Here is a 23,007-nt window from a genome sequence, read left to right as displayed (position 1 = left end):
ATTACACTTACTGTGTGGAATTTTGCTCTTCGTGGTCAACAAGAGCTGCACCCTCAGAGGTCAAAGTCCAGCACTGTTACATCAAAGGAAGATCCGTCCTCACTGTCCTACACGGACAGAAACCAATACAAGCCAATACAAGTGTTAAGTACAAGTGTTAATAATGCAGTGTTAAACATGCACACTTGGAGTTGTTGAGGGATTAGTACATTTTGTTAGCATTTAAAAAATAAATTTAACGAATAGAAAAAGTAACACAAAGGAATTTTATTTAATATGATTTCAATGTTATTTACTGTATAACTGCATATCCCATTGCAGGCATTTCCTCTCTTCATCCATTTATTTTCTTTTATAGCTTCTATTTATTACTGAAGCAGCAAAAATCAGTGTTTAAGACACAGTAGGATAAAATATGTGTTAGTTAATAGTGTATATTTTAACAGAAATTCCTGATTTGTATGTGTTTTTCCTTTTACGTACAATTTTAAATTGCATTATGCTGCCTTGATCTCTTCTCCGATAACTGTTTAAGCTTATTTTTCTGTCATTTTATTAAGTTGTTGCAAATAAAAAAGTGATTTGTCTTAGTTAATTTTAGACATTTTAAAATGTTGCAGGTATTTTTTATATTATTATTATTATTAGGTATGTACGTTGGCCAATTTTCTCACAATGCAAACAATTTATGAAAATGTGCTGCATTTTCTCACAACACTTGCAAAAACATCAGAACACAACGACCCAAAAACGTGATGGACACCGTTGTGCCATGACTATTGCTAGGTGATCTTAGAAAGGTGAGTTTTTTGTTTGTTTATTTTAACGTCCTGATTTTCTTGTCTTGTGTATTTTATTAGCCTAAATAACCATCACCTAAATAGCCGGGTTTGTCACATTTTAGGGTCTTCTTGAAACATTTACTTTGTGTTCTGCGTGATTTTAAAGTTTTGTGAGAAAATGCAGTGTGATTTTTTTTAAAATGTGCATGGGTTGTGAAGATTTGCAGCATGTGCTGTCAAACGCATGAAGATCTTTTCTTAATTTGCTGGCGTTTTTTGTAATTGCATGTGTTTTCTTAAATTGCAGCACATTAAGCTCTCTCGGCCACTGTAGGTATGTGTGAAACATAAACATTAAATAAATATCATCGTGGTGATCGTATCTTTTGAAGTAAGAAAATAAATTATGATAATCTAACTATTTTATTTAAGATACTTCAAAGCACTGCCTACAGCATCAATCTTTACTAATATCTTAATTTCTCAGTCCACATAAACTACCACAAAGCGGGATTAATGTTTATCCAAGAAGTGTTTAAAAAACAAGCCTTTTACTGTGTCTGGGTTGTAAATGCAATGGAATTATGATTGTAAGGGAATGTTTACAGGTTCAAAGGTCCACATTACTGCTGTTCTTGTACATCATGTCTTAAGTCAGTGGAAGAAAAATATAAAACCCGCCCATATCATCATATGACAGAAATCTTCCCAGAAGTGACACCATGGTACTGCCATAAATAGTGAAATGATGTAAGACTTCAGTATATGATGTGCAGAAACTTAAATGCGAGCTTTTTAAAAGGACTTGTAGTTTACAGGATTAAATACATTTTATAAAAGGCAGGCAGGAAATATTGTATGTTCCCGATGATTATTTGCTTTCAATTTAAAAATGATCTCCTCTTTAAAGATTTGAATTAATTATACTTTAATTTAGCATCTTCAGTTTAACAGGTTATCTTAAAAGTTCCCAACTTACACTGTATATGCTGGGTTCCACACAATTCCTTCATGTCCAAACACGATCAATTAAGTTAAATTCATTGTCTTTAGAAATTTAAGTACATAAAACAATTAAGTTTATTAAAGCTTATGGTTTAGCTTATTTCAAATATATTAATTTAAAACAAGCAACAAAAACGGTGTTCTCACCTGAACACGTGTGAGATGGTAAAACATGTTAGTAACAAGAGCGGCGGTGACCATACAGAACTGCTGATAACACATGATATATTTCCATCATGATATATTTAGGCTGGAAACCTGTAACCATTAATACTTTTTTCCTACTATAGAAGTTAATGGTTACAGGTTTTCAACATTGTTTGAAATCTTCTTAAACTCATAAATGTTTACAACCACTTGAGGTTGAGTAAATAGTGAGTAAATCTTTCTTTTTGGGTGAAAATATCCCTTTAACCCTTGCAGATCTTTGCGATTATGTAACATTCATTAATTTATCTTCTTTTTGGCTTAGTCCCTTTTTTAATCCGGGGTGGCCACAGCGGAATGAACCGGCAACTTATCCAGCACATGTTTTACGCAGTGGATGCCCTTCCAGCTACAACCCATCTCTGGGAAACATCCATACACATTGATTTACACTACGGACATTTTGGTATACCCAGTTCACCTGTACCACCTGGACTGTGGGGGAAACCAGAGCACCCCGAGGAAACCCACGCGAACGCAGGGAGAACATGCAAACTCCACACAGAAACACCAACTGACCCAGCCGAGGCTCGAACCAGCGACTTTCTTGCTGCGAGGCGACAGCACTACCTACTGCGCTACTGCGTCGCCTCATTATGTAACAAATTAGGCAAAATTAGTTTTCTAATTTCTTAGTGAAATTGTAATAGTTCTCTTTAATTTGTTAAATTTCTTTTTCACTATGTATAAATAAATAGTTCTGATCAACACCTTCATGTGAAAATGAAAATGATTTTAACAGCAATATTTTACCTCAATGCCAAGTCTTCATTCTTTGTTCCATTTTGTTGGCAAAGCTTCATATTATTTCTTTTTGGTATTATGCAGAATTTGTTATATTTGGACAAAAACAATCGAATAATTCCTTTATTCTGCATTTGATCATTGCAGGCCCAGTTTTTAGAATAATTATGCTGTGCAAGACGTTGGCTCAGTGGTTAGCACTGTCGCCTCACAGCAAGAAGGTCGCTGGTTTCAGTCCCAGCTGGGTCAGTTGGCATTTCTGTGTGGAGTTTGCATGTTCTCCCTGTGCTGGCGTGGGTTTCCTCCGGATGCTCCGGTTTACCCCACAGTCCAAAGACATGCACTGGGTGAACTGAATAGACTAAATTGGCCATAGTGTATGTGTGTGTGAATTAGGGCTGCACAATATATCATTTCAGCATTGATATCACAGTGTAAGCATTTGCAATGAACACATCGCAGCATCTGAAATGTAGAGTCAGGAATTAATTGTAGTCTATGCCATAGAGTTATGCTATAGATTTTGGTAAATTCAGTTGAAAAAAAGACATGATTTATTGTTACACTGCTGTAACTCCAAAAATTTACCAAAAACTTTATCTGTATTTGTAAGGTCTATGACTTTGTAAGCATTTCAAGTTTCAAATATTAAGCATTTGGACAGAACAATTTATATAGTTTGTAATTTAAAGAAAGTTTAAAGGAAAATATTAAGACAGTTTATGTACCTAAACACTTCTAGACTCCCAGGAAACTATAAAGTACAGTTCAGATGAGTTGTATCTTTACTTCTGTATTCATCAATGCTTGTGATTGGTTTATTATTTTTCATCCAGATGTGCCAGCCTACAAAATTTATACCAATCAATCTAAATTCTTTGACCGATAGAGCCATTTGACCGATAGAGCCATTTAAGTCATCTGGTGAAACTATACTTAATATCGCAATATGTATCGCAGAAAAATAAAACATCGCAATGTCTGTTTTTTTCCAAAATCTAGTGTGAATGAGTGTGTATAGATGTTTCCCAGTACTGGGTTGCAGCTGGAAGGGCATCTGCGGTGTAAAACATATGTTGGTTAAATTGGTGGTTCGTTCTGCTGTGGTGGCCCCAGATGAATAAAGGAACTAAGCCGAAGGAAAATAAATGAATAATTATGTGGGCTGGTCAGGATATCAGAGTTTGTTTTTATGCCTCTATACAATATGGGAAATTTAAGTATAAATGTCATTATTTCCTTTTATCACAGCTCACAAAAGCTATTAATTAAAATTAATGTTAAATTAATGTAAAATAAACAACATTAAAATTATTGTTGTTTCTGATTGTTGACTTATTCAAGAAAAATAAAAACGGCTTAGCCTTTTAATATACAGAAAATGACCTAGAGATTGCATTGTTTTTAATTAGCCTAAATAACAGAGGTGTAATAAACTGTAAAAGGATATTTTGTATTTGTTTGCAGAGTTATCATCAGAGTTGTTGCTAATAAATCTGTCAGTCAAAGTGAAACATAGTAAACCACACGTTTGATTTTTTTTTTACACAGACAGTTTGATTATTTAACAGTGGGTAACAATGGGTAACTTTTTTAATTGACTAATGATGATCAAACTTGAAGTGTTTCCCTCATTTTTACTTTGAAGAGAATCGCTTTGTATAAATGTAAATGAACCGCGCAAACACTACAGTTCGTTTTAATCCAAACAAACTACACATGTAACATGTTTATTCTGCCTAACCTTGTTGTCTTCTCAATCCACATTTTCATTCACTCGAAATTGTCCAGTTGTCAAAAGCGAGACATTTAATGACGCTTAAAATAAAACACGTATAGTTCATGAATCGGGTCCTGCTCATGAGAGAAACACCTGAATATAATATTACTGCGCATGCGTTAGATAGAGTTGTGACCTACTGTGGCGTGGCAACGCACTATATTTTCTAGCGGAAAGATGCCACTGGATGAATTCGGTAATTAAAATGCATTAAAAAGCATTGTGAAAAACATTGTCTTAATTAAAATGTCGGCATAATGTTAATTTAATTTTAAGGTACTAAATTGTGTCCTAATAATAATAATAATAATATATATATATATATATATATATATATATATATATATATATATATATATATATATATATATATATGGTTATTAAAGACCTAACAAAAAAGTTAGTATTTTAATTACTAACCTATACATTGTTTAATATTATATAAAATTATAGCTATACATGTGATGAACATGACGTGTGACGTTTTATGCTCTATAGGCACAACATTTTAAGATTTTATTATTGAAAAAAAAGTTATTATCTTCGTTCATTCATTCATTTTCTTTTCGGCTTAGTCTCTAGCCTATATTAATCTGGGGTCGCTACAGTAGAATGAACCGCCAACTTATCCAGCATATATTTTACACAGCGGATGCCCTTCCTGCAAGCTGCAAACCATCTCTGGGAAACATCGATACACACTTTTTCTCACTCATACAATTCGGGCAATTTAGCTTACCCAATTCACCTGTACCGCATGTCTTTGGACTGTGGGGTAACCAGAGCACCCGGAGGAAACCCACGCAAACGCAGGGATAACATGGGACTTGATAGCAGAATCTGTGTACCTTGATATGTTTGTGGAACAAACTCTGCTCTCTGCTGGTGAAACGCAGGAAAAATACTCAGGACATGAAATCAAAAGTGGACTCGACTGGTAATAAACTGACCTATATTAAGATACAGAAATATAGATTAATTGATATGTCTCCTTTTCACAATGTAATAAACAACACTATTATTTAACTGTATCAAAGGGCAAAAAGGTTAATTTACTGTTTAATACATAATAGTGCCACGTTTAACCTACTTCAAAGCATGCTTTTTGCATTATATGTAGCCTAATTATTCTTATTTAAAATTATCTTTAAAGTCCCTTAAGTTACAGATTTTCATGGATGAGTGTGGGTGTTACTTTATGTTACTTTGTATGCCAACATGTTTTAAAAGCTGAGATTAGTTCTCCACAAAATTATTTACTTCCCCTTTCCAAACCCTATTAAAATTTGTTCATTTTCATAACACAATTGAATCTATTTTTAATATTCCTGTGATATTTTTGTATTAGTCTAAATAGACTAAAAGTCTATTTACCCAAAACTCAACTGCTTCAAAACGTCTTTTAACCAAATTTAATCAAAGCTTTCTAAAAACTTGACAAAAATATCAATTGAAAGGATTTCATTTGCAATATTGACTACTTATGAATGTTTAGAGTCGGGGTTTCAAAACTTTTACGTACGCGACCCAAAAAAAAAAAAAAAAAAAAACAATGCCAGTGACTTGCGACCTCTACATTCCTCGGAGGTGGTTATAAATATACAAATGTTGCACACACAACAATAGGCCTTTATAAATATGAGCATACTGACAACACAAAAAAAATGCAACAGTCAAACAACCATATACAATTTATGTAGTCATTTATTAATTTGTTTAATTTAATATTTACCTCATAATGAGACACAATGTTTTCAGCACAAGTCTAATCTTGGTTTAATTTTGGAGACCACCAATCATCAAAAAATGAAACCTGGTGCAATCTGCTGCAGCTGATTCTATTGTTGTGTTGTTAAACTAACATAAAACACACCAGTCCTAAAAAAAATTAACTCTCATGGCTTTTTATTTGCATGTTGTTTCTTTTTTATTTAACTATTAACTACTGTTTTTATCTTCTGTGGGTTATGGTTAAACTATTGTAATTCTAATAGTTTAATAAAATGTATCTGACTTCTGGAAATCACCAAGCGACCCCCTCATATTCCCACGAGCCCCAGGGGTTTCCTACCCCCACTTTAGCACTGGTTTAGAACATTTTATTTATTTGTTTTTTAAAGAAATTAAATCTCAGTCAATATTTGCTTGATTCCTGTCTGTCACATGCTTAAATTTCTGCAAAACCCAATGATCTTTGTTTTTTTTTTGCCCATTAAGTTTGTTTGGGCTTTTGTTATGTTACAGATAGACTTCAAAGTCTGAAAATCTACGGGCAGCATATATATAATGCTGCCCGTATTTTTTCAGTCTTTGATCATTGAAGTCATGATCATCTTTGGTCATGCAAGTAGTCATTCATTTATGGACCCATTATTTCCAACCATTTATTTCAGAAATCAGGCAATGTACAGATTGTTCTTCTAATCATACGCTGATCTTGCAGGTGAAACATGACTTTACAGTATCTGTCTCTAGCTTATACCATTATCTGTTGTGTAAAAAATATCAATATCAATATCAAAACATAAGTCCTAAATCAAACACATTACACACGGGTATAAACAATAAAAAAAACAACAACAAATAAATAATAGCTGCCAGTGTTCAAGCCAAATATCCTTGGCATGAACGAGGAATATAAATTAGCACTTGAAGTATGTTTATCCGCATTACAAAAGTAGAGAGGGGTTCCCTTTAGGAAAAAAAGAGACATTTTTATATAGCGTTATAATAAATACGTCAAGATGGTTGCAGCACTTTCACAGATACATGCAGTGACGACATTTTACACCGAAAGCATCTTCATACATATTTATATAAAGGTCTTGATGTCATGCTGTTTTTGCACTGTTCATTTACAGATTCATTGTGTTTATGATGTAAAAACGGTGTTTGGTCCTTCAACTTTTACATAAATAAATAGATACAAATTATTACTATTGCCGCACCATGTTGGATATGTAAATATAGCTGACTGTGGTTGATAGGATGAACAACAATCTGATATCAATAGTCGACTGCATTCTGTGACTCTTTCACATTGTATTTATGATCTCCGCCTGCTGTTTCTTTTAGTCAAACCCTTCAGTGTCCTCTCAGTGTCAAAATATGATAAGACTTACATATATTCTGGTGCTAAATTCAGAAAATACAATAGTGCCGTAAAGTGGATGTATAAGAAAACAAACTGTACAAAAGTCATGTGCGCCTGATGCAACAACAGGGCCTGACGCAAAATAGAGCCTTATAATAAAAAATATAATTCAGAGATGAAACACTGCTCAATCATCTATCACCTAATCACACAGAAAACACACATACACACACGCATAGTGTAAATGGAAATTCTGAACAAAAAAAGCCTAATGGAAAAAAAAATATTAATATAAGGGGAAAAAATCTTTGCATAAGATTTTTTTTTAAATAGAAAATACATACTAGCATTCAAAAGTTGGTACGATTTTAAGTTTGCAAGAATTTCTGCTTCTTAAAATGTATTTGAGTAAAAATACAGTAAAAACGGTAATGTTGTGAAGTATTATTGCAATTTAAAAATAGTTTAATTTTAATATTTTATCAAATATTTTTTTATGATGTCAAAGCTGAATTTTCAGTATTGTTTAATCAGTTGGAAATTTGGAAAACATTCATATAGCCTATGCTGATTTGCAGCTTATTAAAAATGTTGAAAACTAAAGCTACTCTTGTATTTATGTTGTTTTAAGGGAATTCTGAAATAAAAACGTTAATTTGAAAAATAAATGTTTTGCAATAGTGTAAATTTACTGTTCATCTCTTTAATATTTCCATGGTAAATAAAATGATTACTTTAAAAAAAAATCTTACTCACTACTTACTTTTGAACATCTGAAGTTTCTTTAACAAGTTTATGCGTAAACAATCAGGCCCGTAGCCAGGGGAGGTTCGGGTGGTTTGAAAGAACAATCCCCCAACTGACATAATTCCAAAATTTGTCCCATACATGATCTCATTTGTCCTATTTTGACTGCTATGCCATCATAAATATTGAAAACAACCCATCGAAAAAGACAAAGAAGAATCTAAAATAAACGGTCATCTTTTACTATACTGACCTATTTTATTTTTAAATGGATAAAACATTTTATTCTAAATATTGCACCTTATTACTGAAAGAAAAAAAATGACCAATAAGAAGGTGTAAAGCACCAAAAATACATTTTGAAGCACATAAAAGTTCATTTTAATACTGTTGTTATCCATGAATTTTCAAATGTACTTTTTTACAATAGAGGCTAAAAAAATCGGGAAGCTTCTACGTGATTATTATTATTATTATGTAAATGTTCTTTTTTTATTCAACCGTCCATATTCTGAATAAAGAAAGTAGAATGTGCTGGCCATTTTATTATTTGTTTAATAAATGACAATAGGCAACTTAGCTTTAAAAGGCAGTTTTCAACTTAAGATACCGGTCAAAAGTTTGGGGTCAGTTTTTTTTTAATTATGATTATTCTGTTCATCAAGGCGGAATTTAATAAATGTAAAAATAAAAGTTAAATTGTTCAATATTTATTCATTCATTTTCTTTTTGTATTAGTCCTTTTATTAATCCGGGGTCGCCACAGCGGAATGAACCACCAACTTATCCAGCACATGCTTTACTCCAGTCATTATTGCTTTTATTACTATTACATTAATAATAATAGAAAAAAAAATAATAATAAATAAATAAATAATAACAATAATAAATTAATATTAGAGTTATTTCTGAAGGATCATGTGACTTTGAAGACTGGAGTAAAGAAGCTAAAAATTCATCATTAAAATCACTGGAATAAATGGTTAAATTAAATTATGAACTACTTTTGAACAGTTATTTTATAGTGCAATAACATTTCACAATTTTACAATTTGTACTGTATTTTTGATGAAATAAATGCAGCCTTGTTGAGCAGGAGAAGCTTATTTTTAAACATTTTAAAATCCTTCTGATCCCTGGTAGTGTAAAACTTTATCAGGTTCCTTTTTTCCGAATGATATGTGATGAAAATAATATGTCTAAATAAGTTTTTTTTTTTTAATATTCCTTCATTTTAAATCTTAAGGAAATGTTTTTGTACATCAAAAAGTGTAGTTATGATGACCGCCCAATAAGTGAATCCAGAAATAAATAGTGCTTAAAATGTCACTAAAATGCAGTAGCTATTTGCACTATAAATATTTAACTTCGTAGTTAAATAAAAAATGAGGCGAATAACTGCAGAAAGGTCCAATATTGAGAGAAAAGAACCACCCCTTTCACCAGGCTGGCTACAGGCCTGACAATACAAATAAACAAAACAAAACAAAAAAACTTTAGCCAATTGATTATGAAAATTCTAAATGTTCTCTACAAAATATTATAATTTTATCTTACACAAATACGTTACTGAAATGAACTCATCTTACTCTTCAAGGGATTCTTCTTTTACTAATCTTTTATGATGCTAAAACGATAATAAATGATGCTTGAACTAAACTAAATGAAACGGTGAGACGGTAGCTAAATTCTGACACAAGATTTTGCAATAGGTTTGGTTCTGAGGTTTGTATCAGGATGTAGCTGTGTTTGTAAAAGGTAGATGGCGAATCCACACACTCACACTCACACACACTCATGTCTGAGTCAGATCTCTCTGCTCACTGTAGAATATTGGCACGAGGTTGATGATATAAACCAGTCAGCACTGGCATAAAGTGTCACTGGAAACATCCATTAGCTGTAGCTCTAAAAGACCCACCCGACCGGAACCCACTGCTGAACCCCCTTTAACTTCTCCAAGGAGGATTTGAGTGTACTGTAGGCCTCTTCCAAATCATCGTTTACTATAGTAAGGTCGAAGTAGTGTCCGTACACCCTCTGAATCTTGGCGCTCTCCTCTATGGTCTTCTTCAGCTCTGCGTCCTGTTGAGGTAAAAACGGTGCAATTTTTTTTCCACAGGCAAATTGGAGATTTTCAACAGCAATGTATACTGTGGTGAGACTTACTGTTTTTCGTTTTGTCGCCACTCCTGCCTCAATTCCAGATCTGTTCATGGCTTTCAGTACCTCAAACTCAGGGGCTTTAATGAACACCACGTACGGCAAAAACTCTGATGTCCTGAGCACTTTTAGGGTCTACAAAATCAAACAATTAAAAGCAATAATTCATCAGTGCAAGTAGAAATAGTGTATGTTATGTCAAATTACAGTTACAAAAATTACAGTTTGTTAATTTTCCTATAATTGGAGTTAAACCTTCTTTAAGGTGTAGACTGCAAAAAAATCAAGCAGATTTAACTATTATGAGATTGAATTATTGCTTAGTAAGGTCAACGGTTAAATTCATGCAGGATTACTTCTCTGAATTAAGGTTTGTTAGTTTGTTTGTTCGTTCAGTCGGTCGATGGATTGTTTAAAGGGCACCTATTATACCCCTTTTTCAAGATTTAAGACAAGTCTTTTGAGTCTCCAGAATGTGTCTGTAAAGTTTCAGCTCAAAACACCCCTCAAATGATTAATTATACCTTTCAGAATGTTGGAATTTTCTGCTTTGAACACATTGTAGCTGTTTTTGTTTTCTGTACCTTTAATGGTAGTTCTCCCCACCCACCGTTCACACGTGCCTAACAGAGTTTGGCTTAATCTCTGCCTCGGTTGCGTCAGATAAACAGCACAGTGACAGACATCAAGAATGCAGATCTCATATAATGTTTGTGAGAAATACAACGGTAAGAACTTTCCCAATGATTATTTGATGTATTTGTTGTGGAGTTGCAACGATGAGTCCCACACAATGTCATTACAAAGTTTACACATACACACACAAACACACACAGCGCACGCATTCAACTTTGCAGTGTTTTCGCATGCAAATGTGATAGGATACACTTTAATATCAACTGCTATATGGATATCTATTATTAATTTTTATTATATGTGTTACTACAGAGACATGGTAATATACAGCTGTCAATCAAATCGGTGGGCGGGGACACCGCACTCTTACGTCACAGTCAGCCTCAAAATGGGAGGGATTTGGATCTTATTTTTGAAAAAGAGGCTTTTACTTTGTCTTTATATAACCCCAATATGACTGTGGAAACACTATAACTGCATACAGTCCTGTCCAAACAGCTAACAAAAGGTGATTTTCATCATAGGTGCCCTTTAAAGTTCCCTGTTCTGTGTTTGCCGGTTCTTATTGACATTTCTTTAGCACAGTTCTGAACGTCTCATTTAATTTGATTATATTTTAAGCATGGTTATTATTACCTTTACATAAACTTTAGTACACATACAGTTTATTGTACACTTTGGAGTATATACTTTATACATTTTAATGTATTTCTGTCATTTACTCTTTTGTCTATCAGACTTGCCTGGTTTGTTATACTCATTGTGGTATGATTGTTTGCTTACGTTATTTTTTTGTGTTCGTACAATTTCTAAAAGAAAAAAAATAAGATGATGGGAAAAAACATTTGAAGTATTTTTTAAATGTTATTATGCAACTTGCAGGGATGTTCATTTAACTTATAAATGTTTGCTGTTTCAACATTTAATTAATAATTATTTTCACAATGTATGTTTGTAAAAGAGAGGTCTGACAGCCTCTGGTCAGCTTTTTCCCTTTAAAAAGAGTTTGTTAAGCCCTTAAATTTGGCCATCCTGTTTTCAGGACATTTTTCATTACATTTAAAAATATATATGTCTAAAGCTAAATATGAGACAGAATATGTATAATATGTATCCTATATATTGGGGCTGAATAATAAACCGTTTGAGCATTGATATCATAATGTGCTTGTCCGCAATAGTCACATTGCAAGATTAGATTTTATTATTAAAAATTAAAAGATAAAGATATTATTAAATATTATTATTGTATAAAATGATTTCAGTTTTTGTGCTGTTAGACTCCCCAGTAAACAGTATAGCACTGTTTATTTAACTTGTATTTTTGCCCTGTCATATTTATATATGCTCGAAATATATTACATTTTATGCAGATGCACTGCATAGAAAAAGACTTGATCATCCCAGTCAATCTAAATTTAAGTCATCTGGTGAAATTAGATTCATTTATCACAGCAAAACAAAATATCACAATGTCAGATTTTTCCAATGCAGCCCTACTGTATATCACCTATAATTTTGAAGTGGGATTTCCAAATGTGGGATGACAGTTAAGATGTTATTAATAATAATAATACTTTTTTACTTATAGGCACCCTTCAAAGCACTTAAGGACAGTATATCACAAGCATATCATAAAAATACAAGCAGTAAAAAGCAATAGACAGGACATTAAACCAGCAAATCATTAAAAGCTATCCTGAATAAAAAGTTTTTTTTTTTTTAAATAAATCATTTATTAAATAATGCATTGGTTTGTTTTCATGAGTGTTTAATATTTATTTACACCAGGGGTGCCCAAACTTGGTCCCGGACAGCTGGTGTCCTGTAGATTTTTATCTCAACACACCTGCATGGTTGTTTCTAAAAAGCCTGTAAGAGCCTAATTAGCTATTCCAGGTGTGTCTGAGAGGGTTGTAACTAAACTTTGCAGGACACGGGCCCTACAGGACTGAGTTTGGGCACCCCTAATTTACACTTTCAAATAGCATTTTGGAATCTTTGATCTTAGCGCTGACAACTTCTGATGCTGAAAGGATTCTAACACATACCTGTGGATTGACGTCCAGGATGCAGATGCGTCCAGCCTCCACTACCTCATGAATGGAGTCAATCTTGATGCCATAGAGGTTGCCGTCATATTCGCCATGTTCAAGGTAGCGGCCAGCTTTAATATCAGCTTCCATCTTACTCCGGGATGTGAAGGCATACATCATATTCTCTCTGTCTGCAGATTTGGCCTTTCTAGAGGTGTCTGTGGACAGTTACATAACAACAGCACTGTGAACATTAGACCATGCACTCAACAGCAAAACATTAACAGTGTCAAAAAATACATATCTTACAGAAATGACATTCTCAGCTACATCAGGTCATGCTCAGGTACATATCTAAAGCTACAATCACACTAGACTATAGGCACACTTTACTTTTATATAATCATCATTATCAGAGTTGGGCAAAGTTACTTTTAAAAGTAATATATTACAATCTTAGTCACATTTAAAATAAATAAACAAATATTTAGTAGCTTTTTAGATAATGTAAAATGATGTTGCATCATTAAGATTAAGATTTATTGTAGGTAAGATTAATATGTGTTATTACAAATGTAAAAAATCTACAGTAGGTTTCCACACAATCGATTATAACTGAAAAGGTTATGTATATTACATCAGGACATTCTAAAAATGTTTTGCAGCCCAGGTGTGAAAATCATTAATCTTTTGTTTTACTGACCACTGGCAGACCCCTAAGTGATGTAAATGCTAAGGGTAGGGTTCCAAAGTGCTTTTTGTGTCTATGAAGTTCAGGGCAATACTGCACCTATGAATTTGAACTGGTACAGTTATACTGATGATATCAGGGCTGGGGAAAGTCTGTCACAAGGCTAATTTCTTTTCATCATTTGCATGTTTTGTTTTTATTTGACTCCACCCCTATGTATTACAACCCCCTATAACACATACAATCTAGAGTGCAACATTGCACTAGTTAGACTTCTCACTTGGGACTTCACAAAAGACTTCTCTTGAAAGACTTCTCACTATAATTTCTTGGAAGACCTCTCTAGGATTTCTTGTTAGACTACTAATTAGACTTCTAAGAAGACTTCGATAGCTGCAGCAATACCAGCATGAACTCAATAAAGAATCCTTCTTAAAGAGTTGAGTCATCTGATGCTTTTGACTTCACAACAAGAGGCTTAAGATTGTTATATGTTACATTTATAAGTAACTTTACCCAACACTAGTCATTATGTAATACATGCAAAATCTGGGAGATTTAACCTTTTATTCAGCTAAGGAATCCTTCTACATTTGAATTATTTTTTTTCAGCTATTGAATCCTTCTATTATAAACCTATACATTTTATTAGAAACCTATATTACACACTTCTTTATTTCAGCATTCATCAAAGAAATCTTCTTTTGTATGGTGAACTATGCCTTTCAATGATGTGTTATATTTAAAGCAAAATAGCAGAACAAACCATTGAGATGTAAGTGGGATTTCTTTCACGATTTCCGAACAGCAGTCTTTAAAGTTTGCTTTAGCTGGTAAACACTTTCAAACAATCACTCCTCCATAGCATTTGCACAATAAGTTGTGCTCTGAGCCTTTGTCTTGTTTAATTAGAAAATCTCCAGTTAATCTGCTATGCTCAGTCTATCGTGGTCAGATATACACAAGTTAATACAATTAACAACATAGAGCTGCGTTTGTAGTAGAAACTGAAGTGTAATTCTCATTAAAAGCAACAGTGATTGGAGGCAGTATTTTATGCTGCTTTCTACCTCTAAATCAAGAATGAGACAGAACTGTGTTGTGAGTAGGGCCACACAGAATCTGCGGACATTTTTTGCTATTTCTGCTGAGAATTTTTTTCAAATCTGCAGATTTATGAATTTAGGAGTATCATAACTAAAAATGTAATAAATAATACCTTTTTAACTTTAATGTTATCCAATTAGATCCACTTATTTGGTAAATAAAGCAAGTCTCTCATATAATATATCTACCAAAAGACTTGTAAATAATTGTAAATAAATCATATAAACAAATTAATATTAGTCAATAATATTACTGAAATTAATAAAAAAAAAATAAAGAAATATAAATTTACACACATTTACACAGTAAATACACAGACTCAAAGATGGGCTAAAAGTCTTTCTGTGTGTGCAGATTCTGTGCGATCATAGTTGTGAGTACATTTGGTCATTCGGACTCACAGGGAATGGTGACGCCGTAGTGCTGAGGGTCTGACACCAGCAGCTTATTCTTCAGACTTCGTCTGCCCACACCAGGAGCACCAATCAGAATCAGTGTCTTCCTGCGAAATGGTGGAACTTTTGCCACCTCCTCATAAATCAGTAACTCGTGCCTGTCAAAATCTGTCAGGGAATAAGCCAGAATTGAAGGACTGAGGAACAGTGTCAAAATGGTTTACAGTTTGACAAAACCAGCATTTTAAACAAATAACACACCTGCATTTTTTGTAGTCAGATACATCATTTTCTTTTTCTTTTTGCCCACCATTCCACTGCAAAGATTGGCTGTGATGCACAGTGATAATGTTTAATGTTTGATTAAAATATTAGACATCAATCCACCAGATGGCAGTATACACAAATCAACCATTCAGTAAGGTTTGGGTTAAAAACAACTGAAATAAATCATAATTTTATTCAACAATGATGCATTCACTGGGATAAATGTGATTGTTAATGTATTTAGAATGCTACAGAAGATTTCAAATAAATGCAAACACCAATTATATGGGTAAATATGTCAAATACATATAATAGATTTAAAATATATATTTTGTCCTTTTATGGCAAAGCTGAAATTCCAGCAGAAATCTTTAATGTCATGTTATTAATTATTTAATATATCTGTATGATCACCTGCTGGTGAAAGCTCAACATCTCTCTTAACAAAAGCTTTCCTCTTCTCCTCCAAAAGTTGACTGGGAATCAGTCCAGCACTGCCTCCCTCCACATGACGTGCCTGCACACACACATCATTAAAATACACTTTCTTTAAAGGGCTTTATTTTCATCATGAACAAGCAGTATTACAATTTTATAGCTTATAATTTTTTTAGGCTGAACACTTTTTAAAGAGAAAGCTTATATCTTAAATAATAAGCAGATTGTCTTTAGTCATTTTACTGTTTAGCAAAAAGGTGTGCAAGAATTAAGAAAAGCCAACCTGCCACCAGTTCACATCTTCCTGGTTAACAATCTGCAGGATGTCTCCACTTGAGAACATTAGTCCCGCCTCCTTGCATGGAATGAGGTTGTCATTGGCAGGATCATAATCACAATGGCACTTCACAAAAACCTGTGGAAACCAGAATGAAAGTGACCCTAAGTGAAATATAATATGCATTAATGTTACTGATCTAACCTATTTGCAATATTCAAAATTTTTTATTCATTTCAATTAATATCTAATCAGTTTTTGTATTAGTTATTCTAGGAAGTTATTCTTATTTTGAGACATTGAAATTGAGGGTCTTGCTTTTAGAAAAATATTGCAGTGTTTATTATAAATTGTTTATCCATGTTTAACCCTACTAGTTCTTATTGCCCTGCTCCAAGTGGGGTTCAAACTGGAATTTTCACACTAACAAAGATATCAAAGATTAAGTAATAATGTGTCAGTCACTAGTGCACCTCTTCAGGCCAGGGAAGTGATGTTTATTTGAGCAGACTGTACTAGCTGGCCTCCTTTACAATTATCCCCATAAAACCCTCACTCCTCCAATCTGATGTCATGACAGCAATGTTAAACCTGGTTCTACTTGATCACATTTTGGTCACGGCACCAACGTGACACCTCAGGTTCTACTTGCCCACATCCAGGTCATGGCACAAATGTGCCACATCTGGTTTTACTTGATCACATCCGGGTCATGGCACCAATGTGACACCTCTGTTTCTAATTGCTCCCATCTGGGACATATCAGTAACAACTCGGGATTAACTTGCTCCCATTCAGGACTTAGTACCAATGTAATTCTGCATCTCATCATGACCCAAGTGAGATATAAATCAGGACTTCCAGCATGGTTGAGTACACTTAGGGCGTACTCACACTATGCTATCCGATTCGTGCCCAGGTGCATTTCCCGGTTCGTTTGACAAGTATGAGTGCTCTGAATCAGGCTTAGGTGCGGTTCAGTTTGCCGGCCCTGGAAGAGGTGTGCTAGAGAGTGGTTTGGTTGAACTTTGCCACGGTACGTTTGTTGTATGAGTGCAAAGTGTACTAGATTGAAACTGAAGACGCGACGTGACTTTTAAGGGACTGTTACATATAGATTTATTAATCATTCTTACTTTTCAATGAGCGTGCAACATGATTTCGGCTGGCGGGGCGCATATTTTTTTTTTGAGACTCGAGCGAACAGTGCGCACAGCTCCACACTTGATTTGAGTTGAATATGAATCACTTTGAAGATATTTTGTGTAAAACAGGATGACTGTACACACATCTTTATGATCCGTGATTATAGAGATAACCAGATGACCAATAATTCTGGCTAGAAACTGCAACAGCTGTGGGAAAGAGGACAGTTTTTGTTAAAAAGTTTGGAAAAACCTGATGGATATGTTTGTTAAAGCCAAAGAGGCCATGGCAAATGTAGAGACCCAGGATCACAATTACAGAAATATGTTTTTTCACCAGTCATGGGTTTTACACTGATGTGTATATTACAATTTTTTAATTTAAAACAAATTAATATCAAAACTATAATTAAGGAACAAATTATTTCTTTGATAACTGGAAAGATATATTTGAACCTATCGGTTTACAATATACTGATGCCTGTTTCTCTAGGCTTAATGTTGAACCATTATTGCCTTTTTACCATAAGTATAGCACAGAAACTAGCCAGACAATAATGTGTGAATTGTGGAGCAGGCTAAATCAAAAAAAAAAAAAAAATCTGTATTTTTTAGTAAGTGTACTCTGTTATTTTGCTTTTATTCTTGCCATAATAAAATTATTTTTGTAGAGCAGCCCATGTTCTCGTCATTAATATTTTAATAAACTTTAAAAGGTAAAACTGTCCAAGATATGAACAAAAGCAAGTAATGCATCAAAGTTTAACAAAAAAAATCTTGAATGTTATAAAAATCCTATTCTAAAATAACAAATAGAATAATTTATAAATCAATATAAAAATAATTTGTTTAAAAATATTGAATGATATTAATGACATGACGTAGTTCTGGAAAGTTTCTATTTCTCTGTTTATCCATCTGACTTTATGGTCAGTTTCTTTTGATCGCCCCCTGTCGTTTTAAAGGTTATCACAATTCAAACACGGCAAGTATAAAAGCCTCGACTGTTTCGCGAGGTGCGCGCGCACTCAGCGGAGGTGTGCGATACGGCACCAGGCAAAAGTATAAATCCAGGTTTAGAAAGATGCAAAAGCCCTAGGAGTCAGTCTAGAATTGTGGCTTGAGGCCAGGACAGTGAAGTTAACTCATTTACATTTATGCAATTGGCAGACATTTGCTACATACACTGAAGGTAAATGTTTTATCAGTTCTTGAATTTCTCTGGGAATCGAACTGAGAACCTTGGCATTGTTAGCGCCATGCTCTACCATTTCAGCTACAGCAATCCTACTCGCACAGTATTTGTTAGCTGGCTTTTGTTACACTTAGGCCCCGTTTACACTAGTGCGTTTTAGTTTGAAAACGCATAAGTTTTGCTACGGTTACGCCATCCGTCCACACTACGCCGGAGTTCTCGAGCGCCGAAAACGGAGCTTTTTGAAAACGCTGGAAAGGCCGTTTTCATTCTAAAACGCTGCTGCTCCGTCTCAGTGTGGATGGGGAAAGACGGAGACATCTGAAAACGGAGGCGGGGCTGCAAACGTTCGCCTATCTGATTGGGGCTTTTCCTCAATATTAAGTAGCCCACACACAGTTCAGTCTCGCATCCTCTTCTTGTAAGTTAAGTCTTCGCAAGTTTGATCAAGGCTGCAGTCTCCCCCTTCTCAGTTTGATATGGAAAACATACCGAGGACACGGGTAAATCTTCAAAGGGAACAGTGTACTTTATAACTTCATTCACATCACCTTGGCTACGTTGTTTCACTTTCTCAACAATAAAATGTAAACATGATTTAAGGAACTGCCTATTTTCTTTTTAATATTAGCAACTTAACAGACAGCAGAAATGTTGAGGCGCCGTGCTGCATATATGAGCGTCATCTTCACTGTGTGGATATTTATAACAAAACGGAGCCTATAACAACTGCCTCCTTTCAATTTCAGTGAAAATACGAAACGCACCCTCTCTTCTGCTGAATATCAGTTTTAATAATCGATAATTATAAAAGTATAACATACAATAAGTTTATACATTGTAGGAAATAAAGGCAAGCGATCAGTCAATGTACCTGGATTAATCATTAACTTATCTTTGCACTTAACCAAAACATGTTACCCGTGAACAAGTAACTTAATAGATTCCAATGACCAAAGTCAGGGAATTGGCCTATGTCGTTAGATAAAAACAACAACATGAATGAAATATCACGTTTAGCAAATATAGTGAGATTAGATCCAGCGGGAGATGCTTGATGAGCAGTCCGACAAGCAGAGCTCTCATCTGGTTAGAAATGCTGGAGTGCTTGCCCGAGAGTGTGTGTGTGGTCACGTGATGTGCGTTTTCAGCGTTTTGGTGTGGACGGAGAGCTGTTCAGAAACGCTGGGTAAAACGCGAGTGTGGACGCGGATCGTTTTTATTCTACAACGCCGTTTTAAAACTAAAACGCACTAGTGTAAACGGGGCCTTACTCTCCATTCTTCAGCTTGCCAATGTAACACCTCTAAAACTACTCAGCCCTTCTAGGACTCAAATTTAACACCTCAGGTTCTTCCTGACATCCTGGTCAAGTCACCAATGTAACCCCTCCAGTTCTAGTGAGTCACTTTTGGGTCATGGCCCTTCTGGATTCAAACCTTTGTTTCCAGCATGAGAGTTGTGAACTCTAACATGGATGCTAAATACGGCATTCCCAAATATACCCATTGAGGACAAGGGCATAAGATTTGCTCATATAGTTTCTTTTAAGCTGGCATATGTTACACTTCTTTTAATTAAAAAGAGTAATGTTTACATAAATTGTTTCAATTCAATCCATTTTGTTTTCACTGGACCAACCAATCAATCCATTCCCAATGAACAAAATCAAGCTTCCCCCTGCATTTTGAGAAGCCGTTTAAGAAGCCGTACTCAGATAAAAACATCACAACAGGAAATAATATATAAATCACACATGAATCTTCTTTTTTATGCTGACTTTAATCTAGAGAATTTAAAAATGCTAAAGTGTCCACCGAGATCATCTGGCATAAGCCTTAAGCTCACAGTCCTCTCAAAGTAAACACATCTGGCTTTAGATGAGAGTGAGACTCACTCCTTACTCTAGTCTCCATGACAACAACGAAAGAGCAGCTGAGAAAAAAAACAAGTGGAAAGTAGATAGCTGTGATCTGCATATGTGGATGTTTCAAAACAACATGAGATAAAACACTAGGTAAAAACGGGGTCAATGATATCCAAAGAACCCTGGCAGAAAGGCACAGAATACGTCTCATTTTGTATTTAGGATAAGGAGCTGGTACCTGTCGGGGGGGATGTGGCTCCTGGTAGCTGGGAAGGATTTTGAGCACAATATTGCCGCTGGTCTCCTGCAGTACCTCCTGCAACACTCGAGGGTCGTCACCCACCTCTCTCCCATTCACCTCTTTGATGATGTCACCCACGTGAAGCAGACCCTGCTGATCAATCATCCCCCCATGGAGAATACGGGCGATCACCAGCTCTCCATTCTCAATACGAAATGTCACACCCTAATACAACAAGATAGCAGCAAAATAGCAGCAGTGCATTTTAATCATTCAAATACCAACACTTCCCCATCACTTTTATGTATTTTAGATTGCATTTTTACAATTACAATTAAAAGTTGTATATTCACAATTTAACTATATATACAGTGCTTTCCACAAATAGACTTTACTTGGGCGGGTCACATGACCCACAGGACCCACAGAGACGTGGCTTTTTTAGAACTTAAATATATCTATACAGGATTTCTAAATCTCCTAAAATATCCAGAATTTGGCTTTTGATTTTGCTTTCTAAAGTATTAGTTAATTAAATGCGTTTTTGCATAACATTTTTATTTTAAGCCTGATTTACTTTCGATTGGCTTCACAGCTGACAAAAATTAACTCTTTGATCTAAATGACTCAGATCAACTTTTCTATTGACCTTATTCTAAAATGCGGAAGTGCGCCTGTTTTCGCGATTGTCTTAGAACTTCCGATTCAGTCGCCTATGGGAGAAATGACTAGGTTAATAAACGGCAGAAAATGGCCAAACTACTTGCTCAACAAACAAATGTTTGCATGACTACACAGACAAAGTAGCATAATATAATAAGAAAATATTAAATTGCAACATCAAGCAGCGTAACGAGCAGTTGTTAACGTCAAAAAATGAATGGAAGTGAATGTGACCGGAAGTCGCGAAACAAAAAGATTCAAATGGCAGCGCCCACTCGTCAGCTGAGAATAAGGTGAATACACTCAGAGAAGACGAAATGACATCTAAACTGGCTGCAAAATATTTGTACACCATTAGAAATGGTTAACGAACTAATTTGCCTTATTTTAAAGATCTACATTTTTTATTCTTGTAATTATTATACTTTTTTACTTATACTAAGATTTTATTATATACATGTTTTTATTCCTTTATGTCATTTATTTCTCATTTGCTGTATTTTTTTTATTTGATGATGTTGATATATTACATATTTTATACACATCTGACATGCTTTGGCAATATTGGATAAAATGTCAGCAGCACATTTTACATATTAGTGGGTGCACATGGCTCCTGACTAGAATAAAAGTAAAACAAATATTCAACAGTTTTTTTTTTGTAAAGAAACAGTGTATAACAGTGTATAATAATTAAAAATATTGTTAAAAATATTTCTGTTGTTGCATGTAAGCAATTATATACACACTGTATACTATATATATATATATATATATATATATATATATATATATATATATATACATATATATATATATATATATATATATATATATATATATATATATATATATATATATATATATATATATATATATATATATATATATATATATATATATATATATATATATAAATATATATATAGACACAGAATTTAATGACAATTGCCTCTGCATTAGTTTCTCTTGATGCGTTTGATTACGTACAGGCAAGCACTCAGTTCAGGTCGACGCAGGAGGAAGATATGAGGTAAGGCAGATATGAGTTTTTGTTCATTTGTCAAGTAAATAAATAAATAATTTTGCCTTTATGCTCGTCGTGCAAGTTCATTATTAAAATATGAATGAAAAAAGCGATTAGAAAATATGGTCAATAATAAGCTATGACGGAATTTTTACAACCCTCTCCATCAAAATGACAGACAATGACAAAGTCTAACGCGGCCTCTGATATATATATATATATATATATTTCTGATTAACAGAAATATGGTGATGTGGTGGCGCAGTGGGTAGCATGTTCGCCTCACAGCAAAAAGGTTTGAGCCTCAGCTGGGTCAGTTGGAATTTATGTGTGGACTTTACATCATTCCCCCCGTGTTCGCATGGATTTCTTCCGGGTGCTCCGGTTTCCCCCATAAGTCCAAAGATATGTGGTACAGGTGAATTGGATATGCTAAAAATTGACCGTAGTGCATGAGTGTGTGTGTGTGTATGGATGTTTCCCAGTGATGGGTTGCAGCT

General features: G+C 34.3%; 1 protein-coding gene and 1 long non-coding RNA gene across 5 annotated transcripts in view; both read right to left on the bottom strand.

Annotated features, from left to right (window-relative positions):
• Nucleotides 1-4,651, bottom strand: part of LOC141381225 (uncharacterized) — a 34,876-nt gene extending 30,225 nt beyond the window's left edge. Inside the window, exons 1-2 of the long non-coding RNA XR_012401081.1 lie at nucleotides 4,483-4,651; nucleotides 12-107 (exon numbers count right to left, since the gene is read on the bottom strand). This is a non-coding gene — a long non-coding RNA (uncharacterized lncRNA). The remainder of the gene's footprint in view (nucleotides 1-11; nucleotides 108-4,482) is intronic.
• A 4,722-nt stretch (nucleotides 4,652-9,373) lies between these two features.
• Nucleotides 9,374-23,007, bottom strand: part of mpp2a (MAGUK p55 scaffold protein 2a) — a 75,568-nt gene continuing 61,934 nt past the window's right edge. For 3 of the 4 annotated variants that reach the window (XM_073942303.1, XM_073942300.1, XM_073942306.1), the window contains 8 exons: nucleotides 20,815-21,042; nucleotides 16,376-16,507; nucleotides 16,069-16,171; nucleotides 15,649-15,717; nucleotides 15,394-15,555; nucleotides 13,210-13,412; nucleotides 10,529-10,657; nucleotides 9,374-10,444 (listed from right to left, as the gene is read on the bottom strand). In XM_073942303.1, the coding sequence (XP_073798404.1) occupies nucleotides 10,268-10,444; nucleotides 10,529-10,657; nucleotides 13,210-13,412; nucleotides 15,394-15,555; nucleotides 15,649-15,717; nucleotides 16,069-16,171; nucleotides 16,376-16,507; nucleotides 20,815-21,042 (1,203 nt within the window). In that variant the 3' untranslated portion in view covers nucleotides 9,374-10,267. 4 annotated transcript variants of the gene reach the window in all.

The sequence above is a fragment of the Danio rerio genome, chromosome 3 (genome assembly GCF_049306965.1).
Source record: "Danio rerio strain Tuebingen ecotype United States chromosome 3, GRCz12tu, whole genome shotgun sequence".
NCBI lineage: Eukaryota > Metazoa > Chordata > Actinopteri > Cypriniformes > Danionidae > Danio > Danio rerio.
This window is presented reverse-complemented; position numbering and strand designations above follow the sequence as displayed.